The sequence below is a fragment of the Cavia porcellus genome, unplaced genomic scaffold (assembly GCF_034190915.1).
Source record: "Cavia porcellus strain 051 isolate PalLab524CR breed Dunkin Hartley unplaced genomic scaffold, mCavPor4.1 scaffold_14, whole genome shotgun sequence".
NCBI lineage: Eukaryota > Metazoa > Chordata > Mammalia > Rodentia > Caviidae > Cavia > Cavia porcellus.
In genome coordinates this window covers 56,943,400-56,966,313 of record NW_026947497.1, presented here as the reverse complement: position 1 = coordinate 56,966,313, position 22,914 = coordinate 56,943,400, and the positions used below count along the sequence as shown (strand labels likewise).

Sequence of the window (22,914 nt, the reverse complement as noted above, 5' to 3'; positions counted from 1 at the left end):
GGGCGGGTGTAACCAGTCTTCTTACCCATAAGCTGAGGTCTGACTTAAAAACCTGTCTCTGTTCTAACAAACAGCAGGGCTATGTCGTGCAGTCAGAAGCTTGTCAGACCCCTGGAAACAGAATCTTTATATTTCTCCCAGAGTCACCCTCAAACCTCTCCCACTTTATTTGAACCTTGGTCAATAAGGACTGTTTCCCAGCTTCAGCCTCTCATGTCCAGTTCACCCAACAGGAGTGCTCATATCACTATGGAATGATAGGAGGGATGGCCCTCTCGTGCTTGCCCACTAAGTTTGTAACTGCATTTTTTCCCTACTGGGATTTGGATTCTAATCTCCTCAGCTGGAATATAAGCTCTGTGGCACAGAGACGGGTGTCCTTTTAACTTGGGATTGTAGCTCTGACCTCATTGTCTGACAGATGTGCTTTGTTACCTGCTGTTTCAGATTTGAGAAATTATCTGTCTGCTCGTGAATCAACCCTTCCTAAAGCTACAGAGGAGAATGCAGTTCTCTGCACTGTAGAAACTATCCGACTGTCGCACGGACAGTGTGGCTCTGTGTTTTCCAGGCTCTCTGAGCCCCTTCTGCGCCCTGGAGCTAGATTCTTCTATCTGAACCTCATTTCCGGGCAGCTGACCCTCCCTGCGCCAACCCAGGCCAGGGAGCAAGTCTGTCTGTCTGTCTGTTCCGCATGGACCTAATATTCCTGTGTGCAGCGCCTGCCTTTCCTGGCGGCTGTGGTCACCTGCTCCGAGGGCCCCTTTCCTCCGGGTCTGTGGTTCTCTTTGAGAACCAGGCCGCCTTTTCATGGACTAACTGGCAAATGGAGATGCTTCACCTTCACAGCGTCTGACCTGGGGTGAGGCCCACGCGATCCCTGCGTAAGGAGTGCCACACTCCAGACCCCGGACCCCATGGCCACGCTGTGCCCAGGTCCCCGCGCTGCTCCCCCCTGGGAGGTCAAGCTGAGTGGAGCCGGCACAGTGCAGGGTGGGGCAGCGCCCTGTGCCAGGCTCCTGTGAGCCATTCTGAGAAGCAGGAAAAGCCCAGCAGGGCTCCCCAAGGATTGGTTACTCTTTGAACAGGTGCGAGCAGTGAGGCGACCTGCAGGACTTAGGCCTGGGCCTCAGGAAAGCAGTGCAGGACTCCATGCGCTCTGTTCCTAGGGGTGGAGAGCTCTTCTAGAAAGTGAGAGGGGAGTACTCTGAATTAGACCCAGCAAAACGTTCCACTACCTCACCTTCCTTCGGTCTACTTTGTTTAGCCTTGAAAATACGCAGATTCTGTGTTACTCTGAATTATGAAAGCAATGGATATTTTCTTCACAATATTTTCAACTGCTATTTTTTATTTGACTTTAACATTGTGAGTCTTTTCTGATTTTGTCTATGTATGATGTATAACATAGCGACTTCCAGAAATAATTCAGTATGCATGGAAACAAGATATATTAAATGTATTTTCACTCTGTCTGATTTCAAGCAGTGAATAGACACATTATTTAAAAATAGACACTGTGTGTGTTTAGGAAAGTATATTTCTAAAACCTCATCTTGTTCAGAAATATCTCATATTACGGACAGTGATTACTGAAAATTTTAAAATATTTTTATGAGTTCCTTTGGTAACTTAATTAAACTGTCAACTGGTTTAACAGTGCTTATTTTGAAAATATCTTTTGATACATAAAATATTCTGTTCTCTTCACTGTTGCAGGTAATGTTTTGGTTAATGCAATTATTAAAGAATAACTATCTCTAGAAATGTATGGAGTGCCTTATAGGAGTGGCAAACATTTTAGTACTTTGTCAATTTAAAGTAATTTTTTAAATTCCACTGACAGTATATTTACATGTATATTTTGATCTTTTAAATAATTATCTATATTATTAATATAAAGTTCATTTTACTCATTTTGTTTTCCTTCTTTTTTCTTTTTTAACATGCTTCAGTAGCTAACATTATGGAGAGAAGAAGGTACTAAACTCAATTATTTTTGATACTGTACTATTTTGCTTGATTTTTATTCAATTTGTTGTTTATGATTCATTTTGACATTTAGCTTAATCTTATTATATGTTGATTCAATATATCATTTGATTATATAATAATATTCTTATGTAAATCTGCTAGCATTAACACTCTCACTTTCTCTCACAGTGACCCATTATTGGTTTCAGTTTCCTTACAATACAATTATACTGAAATGTTTCTAATAGCCCAAAATAAGGTCAAAGAAATGTAAATACTTGTAATTAACATAATTTACATAATATCCTCGATTAAGGCTGAGGAGGAGAGATTATAAACCTATTGCCTTATCAAGGGAATGTAAATTCTGTGAGAGAGGATCACAAACCTGTAAGGCCTCATTCCAAATGCAGTTCCAGACCAGCAGGCTGCAGGCGAGTGGCTAGCCTGTCCTATGGCCTGTAGATCTCAAAGGCCAGGGCGGCTGCAGAACCCCTGGACTCGGAAGCCTCTGTGAGAAGCGCCAGTGTCAGCTATGGCCGAGGCTAGTGTTTTCCTCATTTAGTCACCAAGGCTTAGAAGCATGCCCAGTGCTGCGATAGCCTGTCCGAGCTGCTGCTTTGATTAAATTCTTAGGGAGAAGGCGCTCATCTTGCCCACCAGAGCTGCTCGGGTGGGGACGGGGCAGCTGGAGGGCGGTCTGGAGCCCCTACCCCTAACCCCACCCCCGGGCACCCTGAAGAGCCACAGCACCCTCCTCGGTGGCTCTGGTGGCACTTCCCGCTCTCTCAGCATCTCTGACTTGCACATGCCCTCCGTACTCTGGCTTCCCGCAGAGCTCTAATGGAGCTCCGTGCACTGCTTCTACTCGGATAATTCGATCACTGTCGAAATGAACTTGACCCGTCTCTTAAAACTCCCGTGCCTCTTGAGATCAATAAAATAAATATTTCTCTGAGTGTCTTTAAATGGATTTCATCACAGCAGCGTGGTGGAAGGTACAGTGCAAGGGAGTCAGGGGTCCAGCGCCTCCAGTGCGCCTCTGCGGCTTACACTGGAAAGCAGGCGGTGCGTCAATCACCTCCCCACAGCCAGAGCTTCCCAGGCAGAGCAGAGTGCAGGGGGCGCGCTCCTTGCGGACCTGGGGTAGCGAAGTTTGCAGTCACCTCTGATATCCTGAGAGTATAAAGACATTCTTCAAGTCCATCGCAAATGTACAGGATACTTTCAGGCTGATCAAAATCATTCTGAGATACAATCATTATAAGAAATAATTTTACTGACACAGAAGTTTATTTTTAGAATTGTATACAGTACTCAGAAGTATTTTATTAAACAATTATGCTCTTATTATTTATAACTTTACTTGACACAATATGTGACAGCTAGTATATATATATTTTTTAGATAATTTTAAGATGCATACAAGAAATATACTTGGGAAAAATGTTTAAATCTTTTATATAGAATTTTCATCAGTTTACGTTGTTGTTTCTTCAAAGAAAAAAGTTTAAACATAGACTCCAGAAGGCCACATATTTTATTTTTATTCATGGACTTTTGTCAATTCCTTTTTATTATACTACAAGACTTCACAATCAAATCATATCCTAAAAGAATGATGATGAAAGATAATATACAAAATTGAATAATCACTGACTCCTCATAGTGTGTATAATTATTATTTTTTTTTAGTAACAGGGATCAAGTTCACGACTGCATGCTTGCAAGGCAGGCACTTATGCCACTGAGCTAAGTCCCCAATATATATAATTATTTCATAAGAATAACGAAAAATTAGCTAATCAAATCTTCCAAAGTCAATTTCTACCACCATGTTTGAAAATGACAGTAATAACCACGTGAACCACGGATCTCTGTGATTCACTTTTATTCCCATCCTGGCAGTGTGTCTTCCCTGTGTGTCTGCCTTCTGCCATAGCCAGCAGAGACAACCCCGAGGAAGAATCTCAGGTTCTGTAACATTAACAGCAGAGAGTGGAAATGATGGTGAGAAAGAGCCTACTGAATTCCTTAGCTATTGTACTTCTAAATGATAAAAAGAAATTAATTTTTAAAATGCCCAGAAAAACACTTTTTTTTTTTTTTTAAATCTCAAGAAGAAAGGCATGGGTACTTACTGTAAAGCCTTTGAAAATGCCTGGGGATAGCACCTAGCTGAGGGTTTGGAATCCGAACACACTTGACTTCTTTTCAGTGCATTTTCATACCCAGCACGCAGTATGTATGCTCTGGACAGCGCACCTGCTGCTCTGTGTCTACTCACTGTGTGTCTGGGGAGGTAGGAAGAGCATATGAAGAGAGGAAATTCCTGCCTCACTTGGTGACACACGTGGCAAAGATCCGGTAAATGTCAAACACTGGAGAGTTTGCAACTCAAAGATATATAAGATCTAATAATTGCCCTAAAATATTTCAACTTTGAAAGAAACTTCATTAGGTTAAAGCATAGTTTCACAAGCTAAAATATTTCTACTTGCAAGTAAGCCACTGGATATTTTCTTAAATATATATTTATATCTTCAATACTATTGATTTTCTTTTGCAATGATTTTAAAGGTTATAATCAAATATAATTTAACACTATAATTTAATAACATATTTCTTGATGTTTACTTAATGGAGAAATAGATCAGCTGTGTTATTAAGTCTAATTTAGTAAGTGTATATATGGAAGAAACCCTAAATAAAAGAACTTTAAACCATTTTATCCTGTGAAGACTCATCTTCCACTAATACTCAAATAATAACATCATTAATTATATTACTACACTTACTAATGTATCTAAATATTGCCATTCTGGCCCAATATACTTTGTAGTCAAGTGGTGCTCCTTTTCTAGATTTCTTTTGTAGTGATAGGAATTGAATCCTTAAACAAGTCTTCCTTTAGTTGAACATAGTATAATAACCTTATTAATTTTATTCTTTGCATTATTACATTTTAGTTGCAAACACAGAATATTAAAGTGGGACCATTCATGAACTGAAAATTTGTCCTTGCTAGGTTACTTGAGGTGAGAAGAGCAATGTAGATTGCCTATTTTTACTTATGTTGTTCTTTAGTTTTCTGTATATCCAGTGAAAATAAAGAGGCTAACATCAACCAATGAAACTATGTAACACCAAAACCGTTCAAGTACCTTTGATTACTAACATCATAAAATTATAACTTGCTAGTGATACATTGTAAATACTAAGGACAATTTAAGTCAGAGGAAGGAAAATGTCTAAAATCTGTTTTCATGATTGTTAAAAACATACATCTCAAACTTTATTATTGATACAAATCATATAAAATATATACCTTGTATAATAAACGATGCAATTCTATTAACATGGCAGCTACTGTTCTTGAGCACCCGTCTCTCTCCTGAGGGTGGGGACAACAAGATGCCCACACCCATTTTTCCCAGTCCATTATGTGTTAAAGGCGCAGCATTGATTAGAAAATCCTCTGGGAAATACTTTCCTCTAGGAAGACTGCAAGTAAGTCTTATATGCTGCTCCTGCAGAGGAGGAAAGCAAAGCAAAGAGAATGCATAAGGAACAAACAATTATGGATTCCCTTCTAAAGCCAGTCTACTCCATTAAATTAACCCGGAAAAGACAAAGCACACCTGTCTGTCTTCAACAGGGATGAAAATCAGAAAAGCAGTCCGCTCAGGCCTAACCTTGAGAGATGGCAGACACGGGCTGGGGCATCAGACATGAGATGACACAGTGCAGGGCACCACCTCAAGCAGGTGTGCCTGAAGCCTACGTGGTTACCAGGCTGGAGGTTCAAACCCTGTATACCTGGAAATATTACTGGAGCTCAAATAACTTTTGCTTGTGTTGATTATGTCTATCAGTATTAAGATATTATAAATTAAAACTGAAAATGTTAAAATGCTAATTAACTTACTAAGAATACACACTATGGAAGATTTCACTTTGAATTCTCCATAAATGTCCAGAGAAGCTTCTATCATCTCTTTTCCTCCATACCCATCTTCAATTGTCTTCTCTTATTTTTAAAAATGAATATCCACTGTGTTAGAGGTGTAGTACAGTAATAGAACACATGCTTAGATCATGTTCAAGGGGCCGGGATTGATCCCCAAACTGGAAACAAACTTTAATTTGTATTTAACTGTGTTCTCCTTACAGATATTTTTATTAGTTCAACATTTTAAGGAGCAGTCACTGGCTTTTCTCATTATGAGATTGCAGTTGTATTTCTTGTCCTTAAGAGCAAGTGCTACACTGAATAATGGAGGATGAAATTAGGCAGAATAAAGTTGATTACCGCTCAGATCAGTACAACTGGAAAAAGAAGCTATGCAGGTTCAGGTCAGAGGAAGAAGACTTTGCAGTGTTGGGAAGGGCTGAGAGCGTTTAGAAAGAGCAAAGAATGGGGAGACAGAAGAAGGGGTGTGAACATACCTGGGAACACCCAAGCTCATGCCTTCACACCAGCCATGTTCTCTGCAGGGCAGTGAATTTATGAGATGCCACACACCCAGAGCTGTCATGGGAAAGAACTAAGAATATGATTTAAATTGTTACCCTGATGTTTTTCTACTACCTTAACTATATTATTTTTAACTATAGAACTACAACTTCAAAAATGCTTATATAAAACTAACGCAAGTTTTCTATGTAGCATCATATCATCAATATATAGTTTGTGAAAATATATATTCTTAAAATCTGCTGATCTCCTAAAAGCCATTATGTAAATTCCCACAAAAAATAAAATTTTATTTTAATCAGAGAACTTTAAAAATATCACAATAAAATTAATTCTTGGCAATTACTTTTATTTCTTCACAACTAAATTATGTGGGTAAGGAATCAAAATAATCTATTTATTAAAGAGTTTGTAGTTCTCTTCATAGTTGTTTAAAATATATGAGACATTTAGTAAGTTAAAGAATCCACTAAATTAAGATTAGTAAGAATAAATCTGAATGTTTGCATAGGAACACAAATTGGCTTGGGATTGCAGTGTGATTTCCATAGAGATGGCTTCAGTAGCATCATAAACTTTACAATTTGATCTCCTGCTAGAGCTATAAGGGATTCTTGGTCTTTGCTTTCAAGCTTTCTGATAATTTTATCTTGCACTTTTGAATGTGTTTCACTTTCTAAGGTCTGGGAATTGGGAACATGTTCTATGTTTTTTATGAAGATGGAATCAAAGTGACATAACCCATAGAATGTGAATTTCAGAGGCACATTAAGCCCAGTGAAAAGCTTCTCGGATTTCAGATAAGCACTGTATTTTAAGCATTTCTTCATGATTTCATGCAGCAACTGTGCTGTGTAGACCTGCATTTTGGAAATAGAGTGACTCTGTACATGCATGAGACAGGTGTTAGAAAATATTGAAGCTGTGATACTGACCTTTAACTGATGAAGATTTTTATATTTAAGAATGAAAACAAAGTCACATAATTTAGGCTTCCAGATACTAGTTTAACATTTAAAATATCACAAGCTAACTCAGCAGTCAACGATGTCCCTAATTAGGTTCTTAATTTGAGAGGACGTCCATTGCCATTGGCGGTCATTACTGTAGTAAAATGAAAGACAGTGACCTGGAAGCACTTTGTTCCTGCATTGCAAAGGCAGCCCCTCTCCAGCCTCTCCTTCCTGGTGCAAAGGTTGTTATGCAACACAGTTTAGCACTGACAGTCAGGAGCTGGGATGAGAACTAGGAAATCAATGTGTCAGTACCAAAACATCCACCAGATTCCCCCTGGGTGTGCTGTGGAACAAAGCTATTTTGTGTTCTTTAAATAAAGGAAAACATTTAATTCAGTATGACCATGACTGTTGAAATGAATAAAATTTAATTTAAAGGTATTTCCGTCATAAGCTAAATTGCTAAGTAAAATTATCTCCATTTTTGATGTTTATAGTTTTACTACAAGTACAAAAACATTTTAAACTGCACATGTAATTTTATTTTCTTTTGTAATTCTATTTTATAATACTAAATCCATTTCAATAAGGTGTGCTTGTGTCTTTATGTATATTATACACATGCATAAAAACAGATATTTGCTTCTGCTAAACCAAATGTTATTTTTCATATAAATGATTCATATTTTCACAAAAATATGTAGAACATACAGAAATGTAATGTAAAAATTATTATTTAAATTTGAGCATAATCATTTTATATCATAGCATTTATGACTACTATAAAAGTCCGTAGTTGATTTTCTTGGTTACTTTTCTCTCATTACTGGGACAAAATACCCAACACCCAAAATCAAGAAAGAAAAGATCTGTTTAGCTCACAGTTTGTGGAGGTTTCAGTCTGTAACCAGCTGGCTCCGAGGCAGGGTAGCAGGGCAAAGGGCAACAGTTCTGACTGCAAAAGACAGTAAGAGCAGCAACAACAAACAGCGAGGAGTCAGCCTCTTTTCCTCCCTTAAACTGATGGCGGGTTACCCACCCACACCATCCCTGTGCCCTCCTTTTGCATAGGCTGAGGATGTTTACAGAGTGAGCACCCTGACCACTTCTGAATCACTTCATCAAGCTTCTGAACTTCTCACTTCTTAACTTGACACAATGTATCAACCATTCTACTGACACAATTATATCACAGAATTTTAAACTTCTTACTGATACTGAGATGTGCAGGCACCATGGGTATATCATAGAACTTGAAACATTAGCTCCAAACAGTACTAAGAAAGTAATATATGAAGTCTACTCTGTTTAGTTTTGTTTACCACAAAACTATTACCTCTCAAGTCTGATTTGCAAATTTAAAGACAAAGAATCTATCTTCTTCCTATGTCATGTAGAATTTAATGGTATCAGCTAGTAAAGAATGAGTTTTTCAAAAACAACTGTGATGGCCCTGAATGGGTTAGTCCAGCGACTAGGAATCCAGAGCTGAAAAAACAAGCATTTAAGCCTGTAGTTTGGTGAAATGCCTCAGCAACATTGATGTGAACTTCACTTAGCTGAATCTCTATCTTTACATTGTTGAAACACTTTGACATCCCTCTAAAAATACAGAAATAAAAACTACACATGAGACCAAGAATTTAGACTAGTGGCATAAACACCTGCCTGGCAAGCGCGAGGTCAAGAGTTTGATCCCTGATGCCAAAAAACAAACAAACAAATGAAAAACTACTCCATATATGCAGTATATTTATTTATCTATATACTATATATTGACAATTCTAAATATGCTGTCAAATAGTTATATAAATCAAAGCATGAATGCATTTGTATGTATTAGTAGATACAAATGCATAATATATTGGAAGAACTGTATAAGTTGTGTATAGCTTTCTGTAAGTTAAAGAATGAAGAGAAGTTAGGAATGTTGGGTGCCTTCACACATGCCTCTAACCAGAGAACCTTCTCCATGGTGAAGTAGCAATACCTGGTCACTGAAAATTTCAAGAAATTTCTAATCATTACCTCAGGTTTTCCAAATCATAGTTTCTGCAAATCTACAGTCATATTGTGTGTGAAGTAAACTTAGAAATGCATATTTCAAGATGAGGATAAATTTTCATTTTGGAAATTTGTGATCCTATACTAAGTAAAATAAAAACAAAAAGTTCTGTACTCTTCAGGAAAACACAAGAAGAGTAAGAGACATGTTTGTATGTCTCAGAATTGAGTGACTGTCACATAATGTTGTGTTTTTAATTTCTGACATCATACTGCTTTGGATCTGGAAATTAAGTAGATGTCAGCTGACGCATTATTGTAAAATCATAGAAACAATATAAAATGTGAACTGCTGAAACTAATTCCTGCTTATAATTTTAAATATAAAATATGTTGGTAATCATTTATAGCAAAAAGAAAGACTTTTTTATTTAATTATTTTAGCTTCTGTATACGAAATAAAATCAAGTATACACAAACCAATTCTTATTTTCATTCTTACTGCAGAATACATTTAAATGTTGGGGTTTGGTGTACTTCTGAGTGCATGAGTGCTGGCTGTTAAGGCCAACCATCTGTGCCAGGCTACACGAGCAGCAGAGGGGAATTTCATAGGTACCATATGCAAATGTCAGTCATTCCACAGCACTGAGGGGTGTGTGCCAGGGAAATGGGCGCCACAGCATGTGACACTGATCACAAGAAATCCACAGTCTCATCCTTTCTCTCTTGCAGTCCAGGACTAGGTTGAATAACTCTTTATTCTCCACACTCTCAGTTCAGTGCCTTATGCACAATGAGTGCTCAAGAAACAAGGTTTAAACGAATGTAGCAAAATTACTATTCCCTCAGGCTTTGGGTGTTCATTCCCTTTTGCAAACCCTAAAGACGTATACATTTAATTCTCTCCCTATCTTGATATTTCCAACTTTCTAATTCCCTCAAAACAGTGTTATTCTGTCATTGATGTGAAACATCTCATTCAATAATTTATCATTGGATTGTTTCATGTAGAAAGAACCTCAAGGGTCCAAGTGTTCAGTATTTCTGTATGTGGATATACTGCCTAAGATGGCCTGGGTTTCCAGGATAGAAGGAAGTTAGTTTGTAGGATTTTAGAAGACAAATCTCTTTGGTATAAGTGGTTGAAATGTGTCTTTTGGAATCATTTTCCTCCCATAAGTAAAGATTAAGCATGAATACCATACGTTTGTCCTTCATAGTTAAAGTTAAGAGAATGACAGTGCAATTCCAAATGTAACTTGTGATCAGTAAGATTAAGATTAAAAATGAGGGAATACTTAATCTTCCTTCAAACCTCTTAAAAATACTCTTTGGTTGCTCTAAATTAAAATTCAATTTCAGTGCAATATCAGATTACATTAGGTTCAGCTTTGAGGATGTGTCACAGACTGTCTTATCTCTTTTTCTGACTTTTGTTTTGTGAGCTACGAGATTCTTGCTATATTTATCTTAGCTGTACACCTGATTTCATCTTGTCACTTAGACTATGAATGTAAAACCAATTTAACTCTACTGGAGACTGACAGCTTTAGAACTCAAACTGAAACGTGTTATCCTGTGATCATGATATTTACTAAGTAATTGGGATGAAAGAGCCATGGGAGGAGTTTAATATAAAGGAAATAGGCCAGTAAATTAGTTTGAGTTTTGGCCTTCCTAAAGATAAAATTAAGCAACAGAAAATAAAGAAGCTGCTATAGTCAGAAAGACTTTAGCTAAGAGGACTGAAGTAACATCTGGACTGGAGCTTCCTGTTAAAACAGGCATTCATGATGTCTTCAGCCAATGAATGTCCCTGTAATGAGTCTCTTCTGCTTTGCATCTCGATGGTCATTGTGGATGCTTGATGAAAACAATCAGTGACATTTAAATGGATGCGTGCAGTTGGGTCCTTATGAACTTAGTCTGCATAAATCGGAATTTTGTGTACTATTTTCATGTCATAAAACTGTATCTTTTTTTTTTTTTCTTTCTGTTTTTCTGTAATCAGCAAAAGACAGAGAAAACATTGTTAGCCCCCAGCCTACATCAGCACAGACACTGAGCTGGATTTGGCCTTGGGGTTCTCACTTGCTGTTCTCTGCCTTAGAAAAGAGAACATTTCACAGGAATTCAAATGTTTGAAACAACCCAGGCCAGTGGAAATTACAGGCCGATTGAAACTGTAATGCAAGGACAAGGCTTTCTCCACCCGCCCATGTTACTTACATGCACAGCTATATGCAGGCTTCCTCATGGAGTGAGTGCTCCTGGAACCCCAGGAAAAGACTAGGATGGGTGACGGGAAATTCTGGGGCCTCTGGTGAGTTTGGCAACATCACTTTGGTAAAAGAATAATACCATCAGAGGCTCTTGGAGGTCAGGTAGGTTAGAACGAAAGGCTGAGAAATAAGTGTAGTTGTAGAAAGTGATTTTTGAAGAAAAGTAGATAAATGACCTAAAAGTAAAGCAAGCAAATACATTTAATGTTTTTATAGTTTATTTCTCAGGTTTGGAGGCAAGGTGTATGCTGTGAGACTCACTGTGTTTGTAATTGAGCAGCACTGCAAGTCTTGCTTGCAGTGAGGAACACTGGTAGATCTGGGACCAGGAAGCAGGAGCCACGCCTGAGCCCACAGAGCTGGCCTGCCAGGGTAATGGAGCTGACCTACCAACACTGTCGCCTTCCGAGATGGGCATCCTGTGCTCAGTAGGAAGAACCAGTGAGGAAAGAACTGTGGGAATTCAGATTGGAGGGCAAAGCATTTCGCTGGTTAATCATTGCAATAAAGAAAAGTGGGAGGTACAAATAGAAGATGAGACAATGTGCTACCATTCACACGACCATAACTGTGAACTAAAAACTTTCACCTTCTGTAGTAACCTATCTTGTAATCCTCTAAAATTCTGGGACAAGGTAATATATATGCAGGAGATGCAGTTTAATATGGAAACAACCCAGCAGGACTAAGTTCTAATTAGGAGCAGAATTATCTTCTTCTATTGACTCATCTTCATTAGCTTTAATATCTTATTAATCCCTGTCCCTCTCCGTGGAGTATGTTCCTACAGAACGAGGCTTAATGACACTCTGATATTGTTCCTGATGGTTTTCTTCTTCAGGGTGTGTTATCTTAATCTTATGTTTTTTCTCTGATATTTTTATCTTCCTTTTATTCACTAAACGTCTAAGGCATGAAACAAAAACGTTTTTCTTCAGTTCTAATACACAGAAATAAATATCTATGTAATCTGAAAAGTATGCTTGCTATTATTAAGTGGATTTAATGGGCTACCATCAGAAATAACAAACAACGTAAGACAAAGAGAATAAAATCCATGTGACCATCAGGAAACTTTAGTAGCTCTGTAGACATGGTTGGAAGTTAGGCCAGGGATGTCTCAGGGCAGCAGCAGGCAGATAGAAACTGACTCCCTGCCAGGGCTTCTTTCCCCCAGTGGCTCCGCCCCCGCGGCCTGGCCCTGTGCTTACCTGGCTGACAGGTCTCCAGACACTCCTACTTTTCATTGCTTTGGCAGGGCTTCTCCGCAGTTTTTACAGGAGAGCAAAGACTTTGTAAACCATTTCCCTATATCCCAAGCCTTTCACGGAACTTAGGTCCCAAGTTCCCCTCTAGATGCCCTCAAGGGCGAATTTCATGCGTGTCGTTTCCACATATGAGTCCTCCTCCTCCTTGGCGAGGCTCAGCCCTGCTGCAGAGAGGCCGGCTGCAGAGAGGGTGGTTGCAGGTCAGCGGACAGCAGCGATGACCACAGGGCCGCGCGGCCCGAGCAGGTGCTGGGTGCAGACTCCCCTTCCCCGGGTGTCCAGGACTCAGTGGTGGCTCCGTGCACCCGTGATGGGATCCCGCCCCCACTGCCCAGTCCGTCACACCCACACCGAGGCAGCTGTGCCAGGCGCCAGGTTCCCACCCTGGGCCCAGCAGCCTGAGCTCTCTGGGGAGAGCGGGTCTCTGTACACCTGGAATGAGCCTGCAGCCTGGACTGGACTTGAATATCAGCAGCATCGCAGGCGCCTATCAAATTAGCCTAAGTGTTTGGAAAACGTAAACAACAGACCACGACTCTACCGTGTCCTCTTGTATTTAGACTATCCTCCAACTTCTTTGCAAACAGAAAAACCAACTGTAGTGACTGCGCTGGTTACAGTGTTAGGTATCACGTGACTATTCGGTGTCACATGTGATACAGCTGCTGCCAGCATTATTAAAAAAAAAAAAAAAAAAAAAAAAAAAAACGAATTCTCAGTGAAATTTATAGTGAAAGCGAGGTGTTCATTTCTTTGTGCGATGGGTTTGCAATATTAACAAGACTTTTCCTGAAATCCTTGAATCAAGTTTCTCCTGTCTCAACCCAATCATTAACCAGGATTATGGGTGTGTGCCATTGTGACCAGCTTTGAAAGTGTCACTGATTTGTTTCATGTCTGTTAAACACAAATACTAAATGAGATCTGTACAGAAGAACTAATCCTCCATAAAAACTGAAAAAGAAAGAACTTGGCCTATGAGATAATAACTGGGTTATACAAATCAAATAAATTAGATATTAACCATTAACATTGAGACCTAAACAATGAATCAAGCGAAACATTGAAATAGTTGTTTACTACTATTACATCAATAGACATTTATCATCGCACATATATCTAGCATGCAGTTCAATGGATCTTTCTTCTTAGTAGACTTTCTAACTGTAAACCATGAGGATCACTAATGTATTTAAAATGAAGATACAAATCATGAGTTAAGTCACAGTTTAAACTGACTTCTACTTGTGTCTCTCGGAGTGAATCACAAAGACCGTGAATCCCTTAACAATAATATACTGACAAAATAGAAGAAGGAGTTAGGACTTTCGGGTTCTTCCTTGTTTTTGAGTCATCGTGACCATCCAACGCACCTTCTTTCCATGGTCAGCATGCAGTGGCCCGAGGATGGGTCCACGGAGGTGCAGGCCTGTGACCTGCGGCCCTGCAAGGAGCTGGAGAAGGAGACAATGCGGGGAGCGCTGGCTGCACTGTGCATTTGCGAACTGGTGGAGGTGTAAACCAGAGAGAAATTCTGAAAGTAGCACGTTTCTCTAGAAAACTCAGTGAGTGAGGACCTAGATGCCCTTGTGTGGCCTGGTTACTGACTTCGCTCTGAACGGAGACTGGTGCATGGGCCTCCTGCCCTGTTAACGCCTTCTGTGGCTACCATACGAGCTCCAGGCACGAGCTCCCCTCGCTGCATGCTCACTGTGGGTGTCGCTTTCTGTCTCCTACTGCAAGACAAGGTCTGCATCGAAGCCCAGGGTGAGGTGTACCAGCAGTGCGTGTGGGCCTCAGCCTTCAACGTCAAGGACAGATTCATTTAAGTCGTGCAGCCCAAGCTCAGCAGAGTCCTGGTGGTGAAAGTGCAGTCCCAGAAGGTGGTGCAGATAGGAGCTGCTGAGTGTGGGGCTGGAGAACCTTCACCTGGGTGGGCAGCTCTCCCAGCTGCCCCGCCCACTGCCATCTGCCTGTCACTCATAATTACTGGGGAAACTGGAAGCTGTTTGCACCTTCCGCAAATTCTCTTCTCATTCTGTCCCATGAGGCTGGTGCACTGAGCAAGTTACTCTGTTTTACAAAATCGGATTCATGAACACACCCAACACCACCCTCTGGCTCCCCAGAGTGACCTTTGCTGCATAGGTCCCAAGCCAAGGGCGGAGACTCAAGGACAGTTCAGATACCCTGAGTCATCATCACAAATCGGAAAGAGGCTCCCTTGTCTCTGTTCCTAAGAGCTGAGGCAAGCACGGGCTTCCTGAGCAGCCACTTAGAGCAACAGGTAACCAGAAGCTAAGCAGGCATAGAGCATACAGGCGGCAGGGAAATGGGCCCTGAGGCTGAGCCCGAGGATGATCCCAGCCACAGCCAAACACTTCCCTCCCTCACAGCCTGCTCCAGGCTGTGGCATGCATTAGGGTTCACTGCTCCTCAGCGCGGGAAGTACACTTGCACTGACTCGGAACAGTGGGAACCACAGGTAGCTTAGAGGTTAGGGTGGGCATGAAGTGAATTATCCATGCAGGCCTTTCCAGTGGACCTTCACGTGCAGACTAGTGCACCCTTTGATGATCAGAACCTCTTATAGACGGGGACCCAAGTCAGCCTTACATTTTTAAAGAATTTTGAGTCACTGTGGGCTTGAAACTGGTGTTCTAATGTCGATTCCTGATTAGAACAGAAAGTGCTAAGAAACCCAGTGTTCTGCGTGGATTCAGTGTGTGTGAGAATCATTAATAGCTTCACATGAGTATACCCATCCGTCCACCCATTCATGCCTCCATCTATCCCTTCAGCCTTTGGCTACTCATACATTTCCTTGTCTGTGTTATGTCTGTCTACTGATGAACACCAGGATATGTGTCGAGGATCACAAATAGAAGACTGGCAGTATTTCTCCTGGAAGGTTCTGGTTCCCGGGGTTACACATTCACGGTGGTAGTAGGTCTGATGGTTTGGTTCTGATGGGAGAATGCACAGTACAGTACTGAGTTAGGTATGAATTGCTACTCTACTAGGCAATGTTAGGACTTCCAGGCCTATGCCTGTATTGTGACCTCCAGTTTAATGGCCCTTTATCTACTGCGAGAATAAATACTGCTGTATGCTCCATTTCTTTGCCTTGGATTTTGAAACCACTGACTCTGGCAAACTTCATTTTCATTTTAGTGGAAGATAGTACAGATTACAGATTTAGTCTGGGGTGATCGAAATTTTTTTGCTAGCAGTTTAAAGTTATGTATGTTTCAGGAAAAATCAGGCTGGTCTTTAAATTCAGATTAAACTAGAAACATACTCACTGCAATCACATTTCTGCTAAATATTTGAAAGAGAGAAAAGCTGGTGTCACTTATTATTTACAGAGCTTCATCTTCAAATGATGATGTCAAATCTAAAATTAATAGAAAGTTGATCATACAATGTACAAATGCTATAGTAATGATCACATAAATTGCTACTTTCAAAGTGCCTATTCTAATCACGAAGTTCTATGACAGTACAAAAGACTTCATACAATGCTACGACAGCATAAATCAGATTTTGATAAAATTATAATTGTGCACAGTTTTCAGCTTTGGATCTTGCATTGTGGGTGATGGGATTGGACCTCAATAAGTTCTCCTTGTGACTTTGTTATTGAAATCACAGTATTTAATAGTGCTACGTATTATCAGCATTGAAGACAAGGGGTATATAGCTTGTCGTTCCCACATACAACTAATGCTAGATTTTGAAAGTTATATAAGTGGAAATATGTATTATTCACTGAGTATGACTATTTGTGCTCTGCATTATGATTGCAGGGCATATAGTTTGTGCTTGTGTTATACTTGCTATAGCCCCCTTCCACTTTTGAGTACCTGAAGTATAACAAGGCATTCCTCTATTGTCCAGCCTCATTCTACTAACCTGACAGAAAATAGCCCCCTTAGCCATCCTCTTCAAATCATTCTCAATGATCAGCAAACCCCTGATCCTATCTTCAGCCATCCTATCAATTCTATTAGGAGAATGAGGAGGTTTAAGCCAAACACAACTATGAAAAATCATAGCATACTCATCAATTGCCCACATAGGATGAATAGTAGCTATTTTAATCTATAATCCATCTATTATACTAATAGACTATATCATTTATATTTTCCTCACAGCCTCCATATTATCTATATTTATTATATATAACAACATAACTACATCCTCTCTAAGCCACACTTGAAATATTCCCCCACTCTTAACCACAATAATAATAATTACTCTCCTATCATTAGGAGGCCTTCTGCCTCTAACTGGGTTCGCTCCTAAATGATTAATTATTCAAGAAATAGTAAAAAATAATAACATCATTGTCCCTACTGCAATAACCATCATAGCCCTGCTCAACCTATATTTCTAGTGTATTCAACATCACTAACCTTATTTCCTTCAAAAAACAATACAAAAATAAAATGACACTACCAGCACACAAAACACAATTCACTACTCCCCACAATCTTAATTATCTCCACCCTTCTCCTTCCACTCACACCAATAACCAATATTCTGTACTAGAGGATTAGGTTAAACAAACAAAGAGCCTTCAAAGCTCTAAGTAAATATTAAACATTATTTATCCCCTGTTTAAAGACTGCAAGCTTCCATCTTGCATCGACTGAATGCAAATCAGACACTTTAATTAAGCTAAGTCCTCACTAGATTGGTGGGCTCCAACCCCACGAAACTTTAGTTAACAGCTAAATACCCTAGTCACCTGGCTTCAACCTACATCTCCTGCCCTTAAAAAAAAAAAAAAAAAGAAAGAAAAAAAAAAAAGGTGGGAGAAGCCCTGGCAGGATTGAAGCTGCTCCTTTGAATTTGTAATTCAATATGAATTATCACCTCGGGGCTCATTGATAAGAAGAGGGTTCAACCTCTGTGCTTAGATTTACAGTCTAATGCTTACTCGGCCATCTTACCTGCCTGTACTTATGTTAGTTAATAGTTGATTATTCTCTACTAATCACAAAGACATCGACACACTGTACCTCCTCTTTAGTGCTTGAGCTGGGATAGTACGAACCGCCCTGAGTCTGCTAATTCGAGAAGAGCTAGGCCAACCTGGGACACTGCTGGGGGATGATTAGATCTATAATGTAATCGTCACAGCCCACACTTTCGTTCTAATTTTCTTCTTAGTCATACCAATTATAATTGGAGGATTTGGAAACTGATTAGTTCCCTTAATGATTGGTGCCCCTGATATATAGCCTTCCCCCGAATAAACAATATAAGCTTTTGACTTCTTCCTCCATCATTCTTACTCTTACTCTCATCCTCAATAATTGAAGCTGGGGCTGGAACAGGGTGGACCATCTACCCCCCTTTAGCAGGAAACTTAGCACGTGCTGGAGCTTCTGTAGATTTAACCATTTTTTCACTTCACTTAGCAGGTGTCTCTTCAATCCTGGGAGCAATCAATTTTATTACAACCATTATTAATATAAAACCCCCTGCAATGACACAATATCAAACTCATTATTTGTTTGATCAGTTTTAATCACTGCTGTTCTCCTTCTCCTATCCCTACCCATACTAGCTGCAGGCATTACTATACTAGTCACAGATCGAAATTTAAACACAACTTTTTTCGACCTAGCCAGAGGAGGAGACCCCATCCTATATCAACACTTATTCTGATTCTCTGGACACTCTGAAGTTTATATCCTTATCTTACCAGGTTTTGGAATGATTTCACATATTGTTACATACTACTCTGGTAAAAAAGAACCATTCGGGTATATAGGAATGGTATAAGCTATAATGTCTATTGGATTCTTAGGATTTATTGTTTGAGTTCACATATTTACCATCAGAATAGACATAGACACACGAGCATATTGTACATCTGCTATAATAATTATTGCAATTCCTACAGGAGTAAAAGTATTTAGCTGATTAGCAACACTACACGGAGGTAATAGTAAATGATCCCTTGCAATACTGTGGGCTCTAGGGTTCATTTTCCTATTTACTGTTGGAGTATTAACAGGTATTGTATTAGCCAACTCCTCATTAGACATTGTCTTAGACGACACCTACTACGTAGTTGCCCATTTCCACTACGTATTGTCCATAGGAGCTGTATTTGCAATTATAGGTGGTTTTGCTCATTGATTACCATTATTCTCCAAACAATACGTGAGCAAAAATTCACTTCTTCGTAATATTTGTAGGAGTCAATCTGACTGCTTACAGCTGATCAAAACTCAAGAAGAAGAAAGACCAAAAAAAAAAAAAAAGCAATATTTGGAGAAATAATTGCTAAGAATTTCAGTTTTGATGAAAGGCATGGGTAAGAGACATTCCATGAACTCAAGGTAAGATGATCTCGAAGTGACCAAACCCAGTGACCAAAACCCAGACACATTATTATTTAATTTTCAAATAGCAAAGTTTCTTGAAAAAGAGAAATAACACAAACCTGCTCCTCAGAAGTTTTCTGACAGCCAGTTCCTTATAAAATAAAAACTGTGGAAGCCAGATGGCAGTGCGCCTAAGTAGAAAGTGATGAAAGACACAAACCAGAATTCTGCACCAAGAATCTGATACTTAGCAGAAACTGTCCTCAGAAAGTGAAAGATAGTTCAAGTCACTTGCAAAAAAGGGAGATGTTAGCATTTGTTACAGTTCTTCTTGCTTGGCAAGAAATGCTGGGAAAAGCCTATGGGTTGAAAAGAAAGCACAGGAGTCAGGATGGAACCAGAGCAAAAAGAGAAAGATCTAGTAAAGGTGAAGACATGGGTGATTATAAAAATAGGATTATTGTAATAATGTGTTTGGTTTCCACCTCCTTTATTTTACTTAACAAAATTTAAGAGAATAGTGCAATTAAAAGAACTATTGGCAGACTATAAAAATGTTCCTTTGTGATATCAACAACTAAAAGATGGGGAGGAGCTAAGGAAAAATAATTCTATGCTATTGAAAGTAAACTAATATAAATTCAAACTGATATCAGAACTTTAGGATGTTAATTTTAATTTTTCACAGTTAATGCAATTAATGTGGTCCTACAATATATACAAAGAAAATTGATTAGAAAGGATGTTTAATATTTCATCATAAAATCAACTAAACTTGAAAGAAGATAGTACAGGCTTTGGGAAATGATAAAGCCTATAGAAAACAAATGTGCAAATGGTTCTGGTTTATCTTGCTTTATCAATAATCACTTCAACATGAATAAAGTAAACTGGTTAGTCAGAAGACAGATATTGGCCAAATAGCTTTTCAAGACTTGTTCCAACTATTCTTTTAAAATACAAATAAAAGATAGTACTTATTTTATTGGCAATTAAAATATAAAATACAAATGAATCAGGTATACAAATGAATACAAATGATGAATCTAAGATGAAGTAGCTCTTAAAAAATTGAAAATCAAAGGATGGAAAATATATTCTATAAAATACTGTGATGACCAAAACAGAGCAATAGTGGCTTTTGCTCTAAAATCAGTCCTGGATTATCAGTGGCTGTTAGAGTAGCCAGAGAAAAGGCCACTTATAAAATAGAGGATATAGCACAATAAATCAGCTAGGTCCAACAGTATAGACAATGTCAGACTGCAAGACTTAATAGGCTGATTCATTGACAGGATCCAAACATTGGCCAACATTTAAAAAGTTGGACTAAGAAAAAAAGGGAATTTTCGAATTACTAAAATCAGAAATGAAGCTCAGGACATTACTAATGATCCTACAAAATCTCAGAAATGACATTAGGTGAGTATTATGAATAGTTGTACATAGAAAAATTGTATGACCTAGATAAAATAGGAACAAGGTTCTTTGATGACCTTCCCAAGTATTGTTGTATTTATTAGCTACTTTTTAAAATATTCTGTTACATGAACGTAAAAGTTGCCAAGTGTACTTAACGCATGCCAAATGTTGTCAAGTGCCACTGTCACGCAGCTGCATTACTCTTCTTGGAATTGTAAAATTGTACCCACTAAACAGTAACTGCCCTCTGGGGACGCCCTGGCAATCACAGCCCATTGTACTCCGCCGCTGTGGCTGCTCTAAGTACCTGGTCAAGGGAGCGATGCAGGACAGTGTAGAGACTCCTCCAAAAACTAAAAGCAGAGCTCCTTTAGGCTCTTCTATGGTTTCTCCTCATTTAAAAGAACATCTGAAATGATAGCTCCTACAGACTCCAATAGCAAACGCTTTGTGTACTAAGATTATACTAGTACCTCAAATTTGAAAATCATTTAAAGAACAAATGTATTTACTTCTTAAAGGACTAACTTTTAAATCAAGGTTTCTTCATGCTGAAAGACAGAAATCATTTAGTGTCACTGTGAACTGCAACCTGCAAAGTGAAGTTTGTGAAAATGTGTCTCCTTCCTGAATTTGATCATTTTCTAATCCGTGGTCAAATTTCAGATCAGCTTTTGTTGTAGCTGTACACTGCTGCACTTCCTGTGCACCTCTTTACTTGGTATTTTTTTCTACCCTGTATGTAAATGTACTGAGGCAACTAAGGATAATAAATATAATCACAATTTAGCTACTTATCTCCTAAATCATATAGGAAATACAGCAGATTTATCTACACTGGGGGTAGGGAAATGAAACAATGAAGTACAAAAGCAAGTGGTTCATTCCTGATAGCATTCAAGAAACTCACGGCAGTTAATTAACTTTAATTCCTTGATCCTGTTTATGGCCCTAATTCAAATAATTATTTATTATTTTATCCTGATGTACTCTATGAAACCATATTTCTCACACTGTCTTTTGCTTTATTTGACTATGTAGATTGACATTAAATACATATTTGGGTCTGCACACTTTAAAGCTTTAATCTGCCATTACTTTATTGTTTTCAAAATGACAAATATTGCATGAGCCATAAAGGTTTCCCAAATTTTGTTTTAAATTATTAGCATAGGGGAACATTTCTGTAGTTATTGTGCTCAGCTGAAAAGGGTCCCAGTTGGTTAATGGAATCTATGAACTTGCTATTGCTCCCAGAATTACATTGCTTCCTAACTGTTAAATTTCTGTGGGAAAGGCATTGCTGCACAAAAGGACCAGTAAACAACCAGCCTCGTTTTGTCCTTTACGGGTGCAGAGTGGCTCACTGTGACACCTCAGGCATATTCCTGAGTACCACAAGCAGCCTGCCAGCCAGCCATTATTAGCTCGTTATCCTGAGGTGCTGCATCAGTAGTTTAAATTAGCTTCACTGAATTAGCCAGTGGTTTTCTGCTTGTCAGCCTGATAAACAGGCTGCCATCCCTGCCCCTCAGTGAGGTCTCTACCCCAGTAACATCCTATTCCACTACTTCTATCAGTGGTTCAGTTTTTAAAAGTGAGCCATCTTTAACACATTTACACTTTTGGCCCATGAGCAGTGCAGCACACTTCAATTTTTTTTTTTTTTTTTTTTTTTGCATTTTCTGTATTTCCTTAAGGGAATACTGATGAATTTGTGTAATACTATGAGGAAGCTAATGTTTATAGATGACCAAAGATAAAAATAAACAAGAGAATAAATCCTCACAGTATATGTAAACTATGTCCTTAAAATGTTTTTGAATTGTAAAGATAAATTTTAATCATTATAAGGCAACAGTGAATAAAGACCCAACGTTAATATTAGACTGTAGTATTTTCATCCATTTTTATAAATAGGCTAAAATGTTATTTCATCATGGTAACATAACACTGAAAATAACACAATCTGGGAAAGTAAGAAATTTTGATTTCTAGACCTTGAATATATGGATCAATGCTATTAAGTACAAGAATAAATGTTATATGATTTTTCACAAAACATGTTGTAATTCAATAGAATTTGATAAGGTGAATAAGGATGCAATCATCTGAGTTTCATCAGGCCAAGTAAAGTATTCACATGGGCACAAAATTTAGGAGTACTTATGTTCTGGAAGGAAA

At 38.8% G+C, this 22,914-nt stretch overlaps 1 protein-coding gene across 1 annotated transcript in view; it reads left to right on the top strand.

The window, feature by feature from the left end:
- LOC100728917 (follistatin-related protein 5-like) overlaps positions 1–22,914 on the top strand; it is a 145,092-nt gene that overhangs the window by 61,841 nt on the left and 60,337 nt on the right. Inside the window, 5 exon segments of the mRNA XM_063260528.1 lie at positions 448–671; positions 1,959–1,980; positions 7,133–7,260; positions 14,713–14,847; positions 19,586–19,594. Coding sequence (XP_063116598.1) covers positions 448–671; positions 1,959–1,980; positions 7,133–7,260; positions 14,713–14,847; positions 19,586–19,594 — 518 coding nt within the window.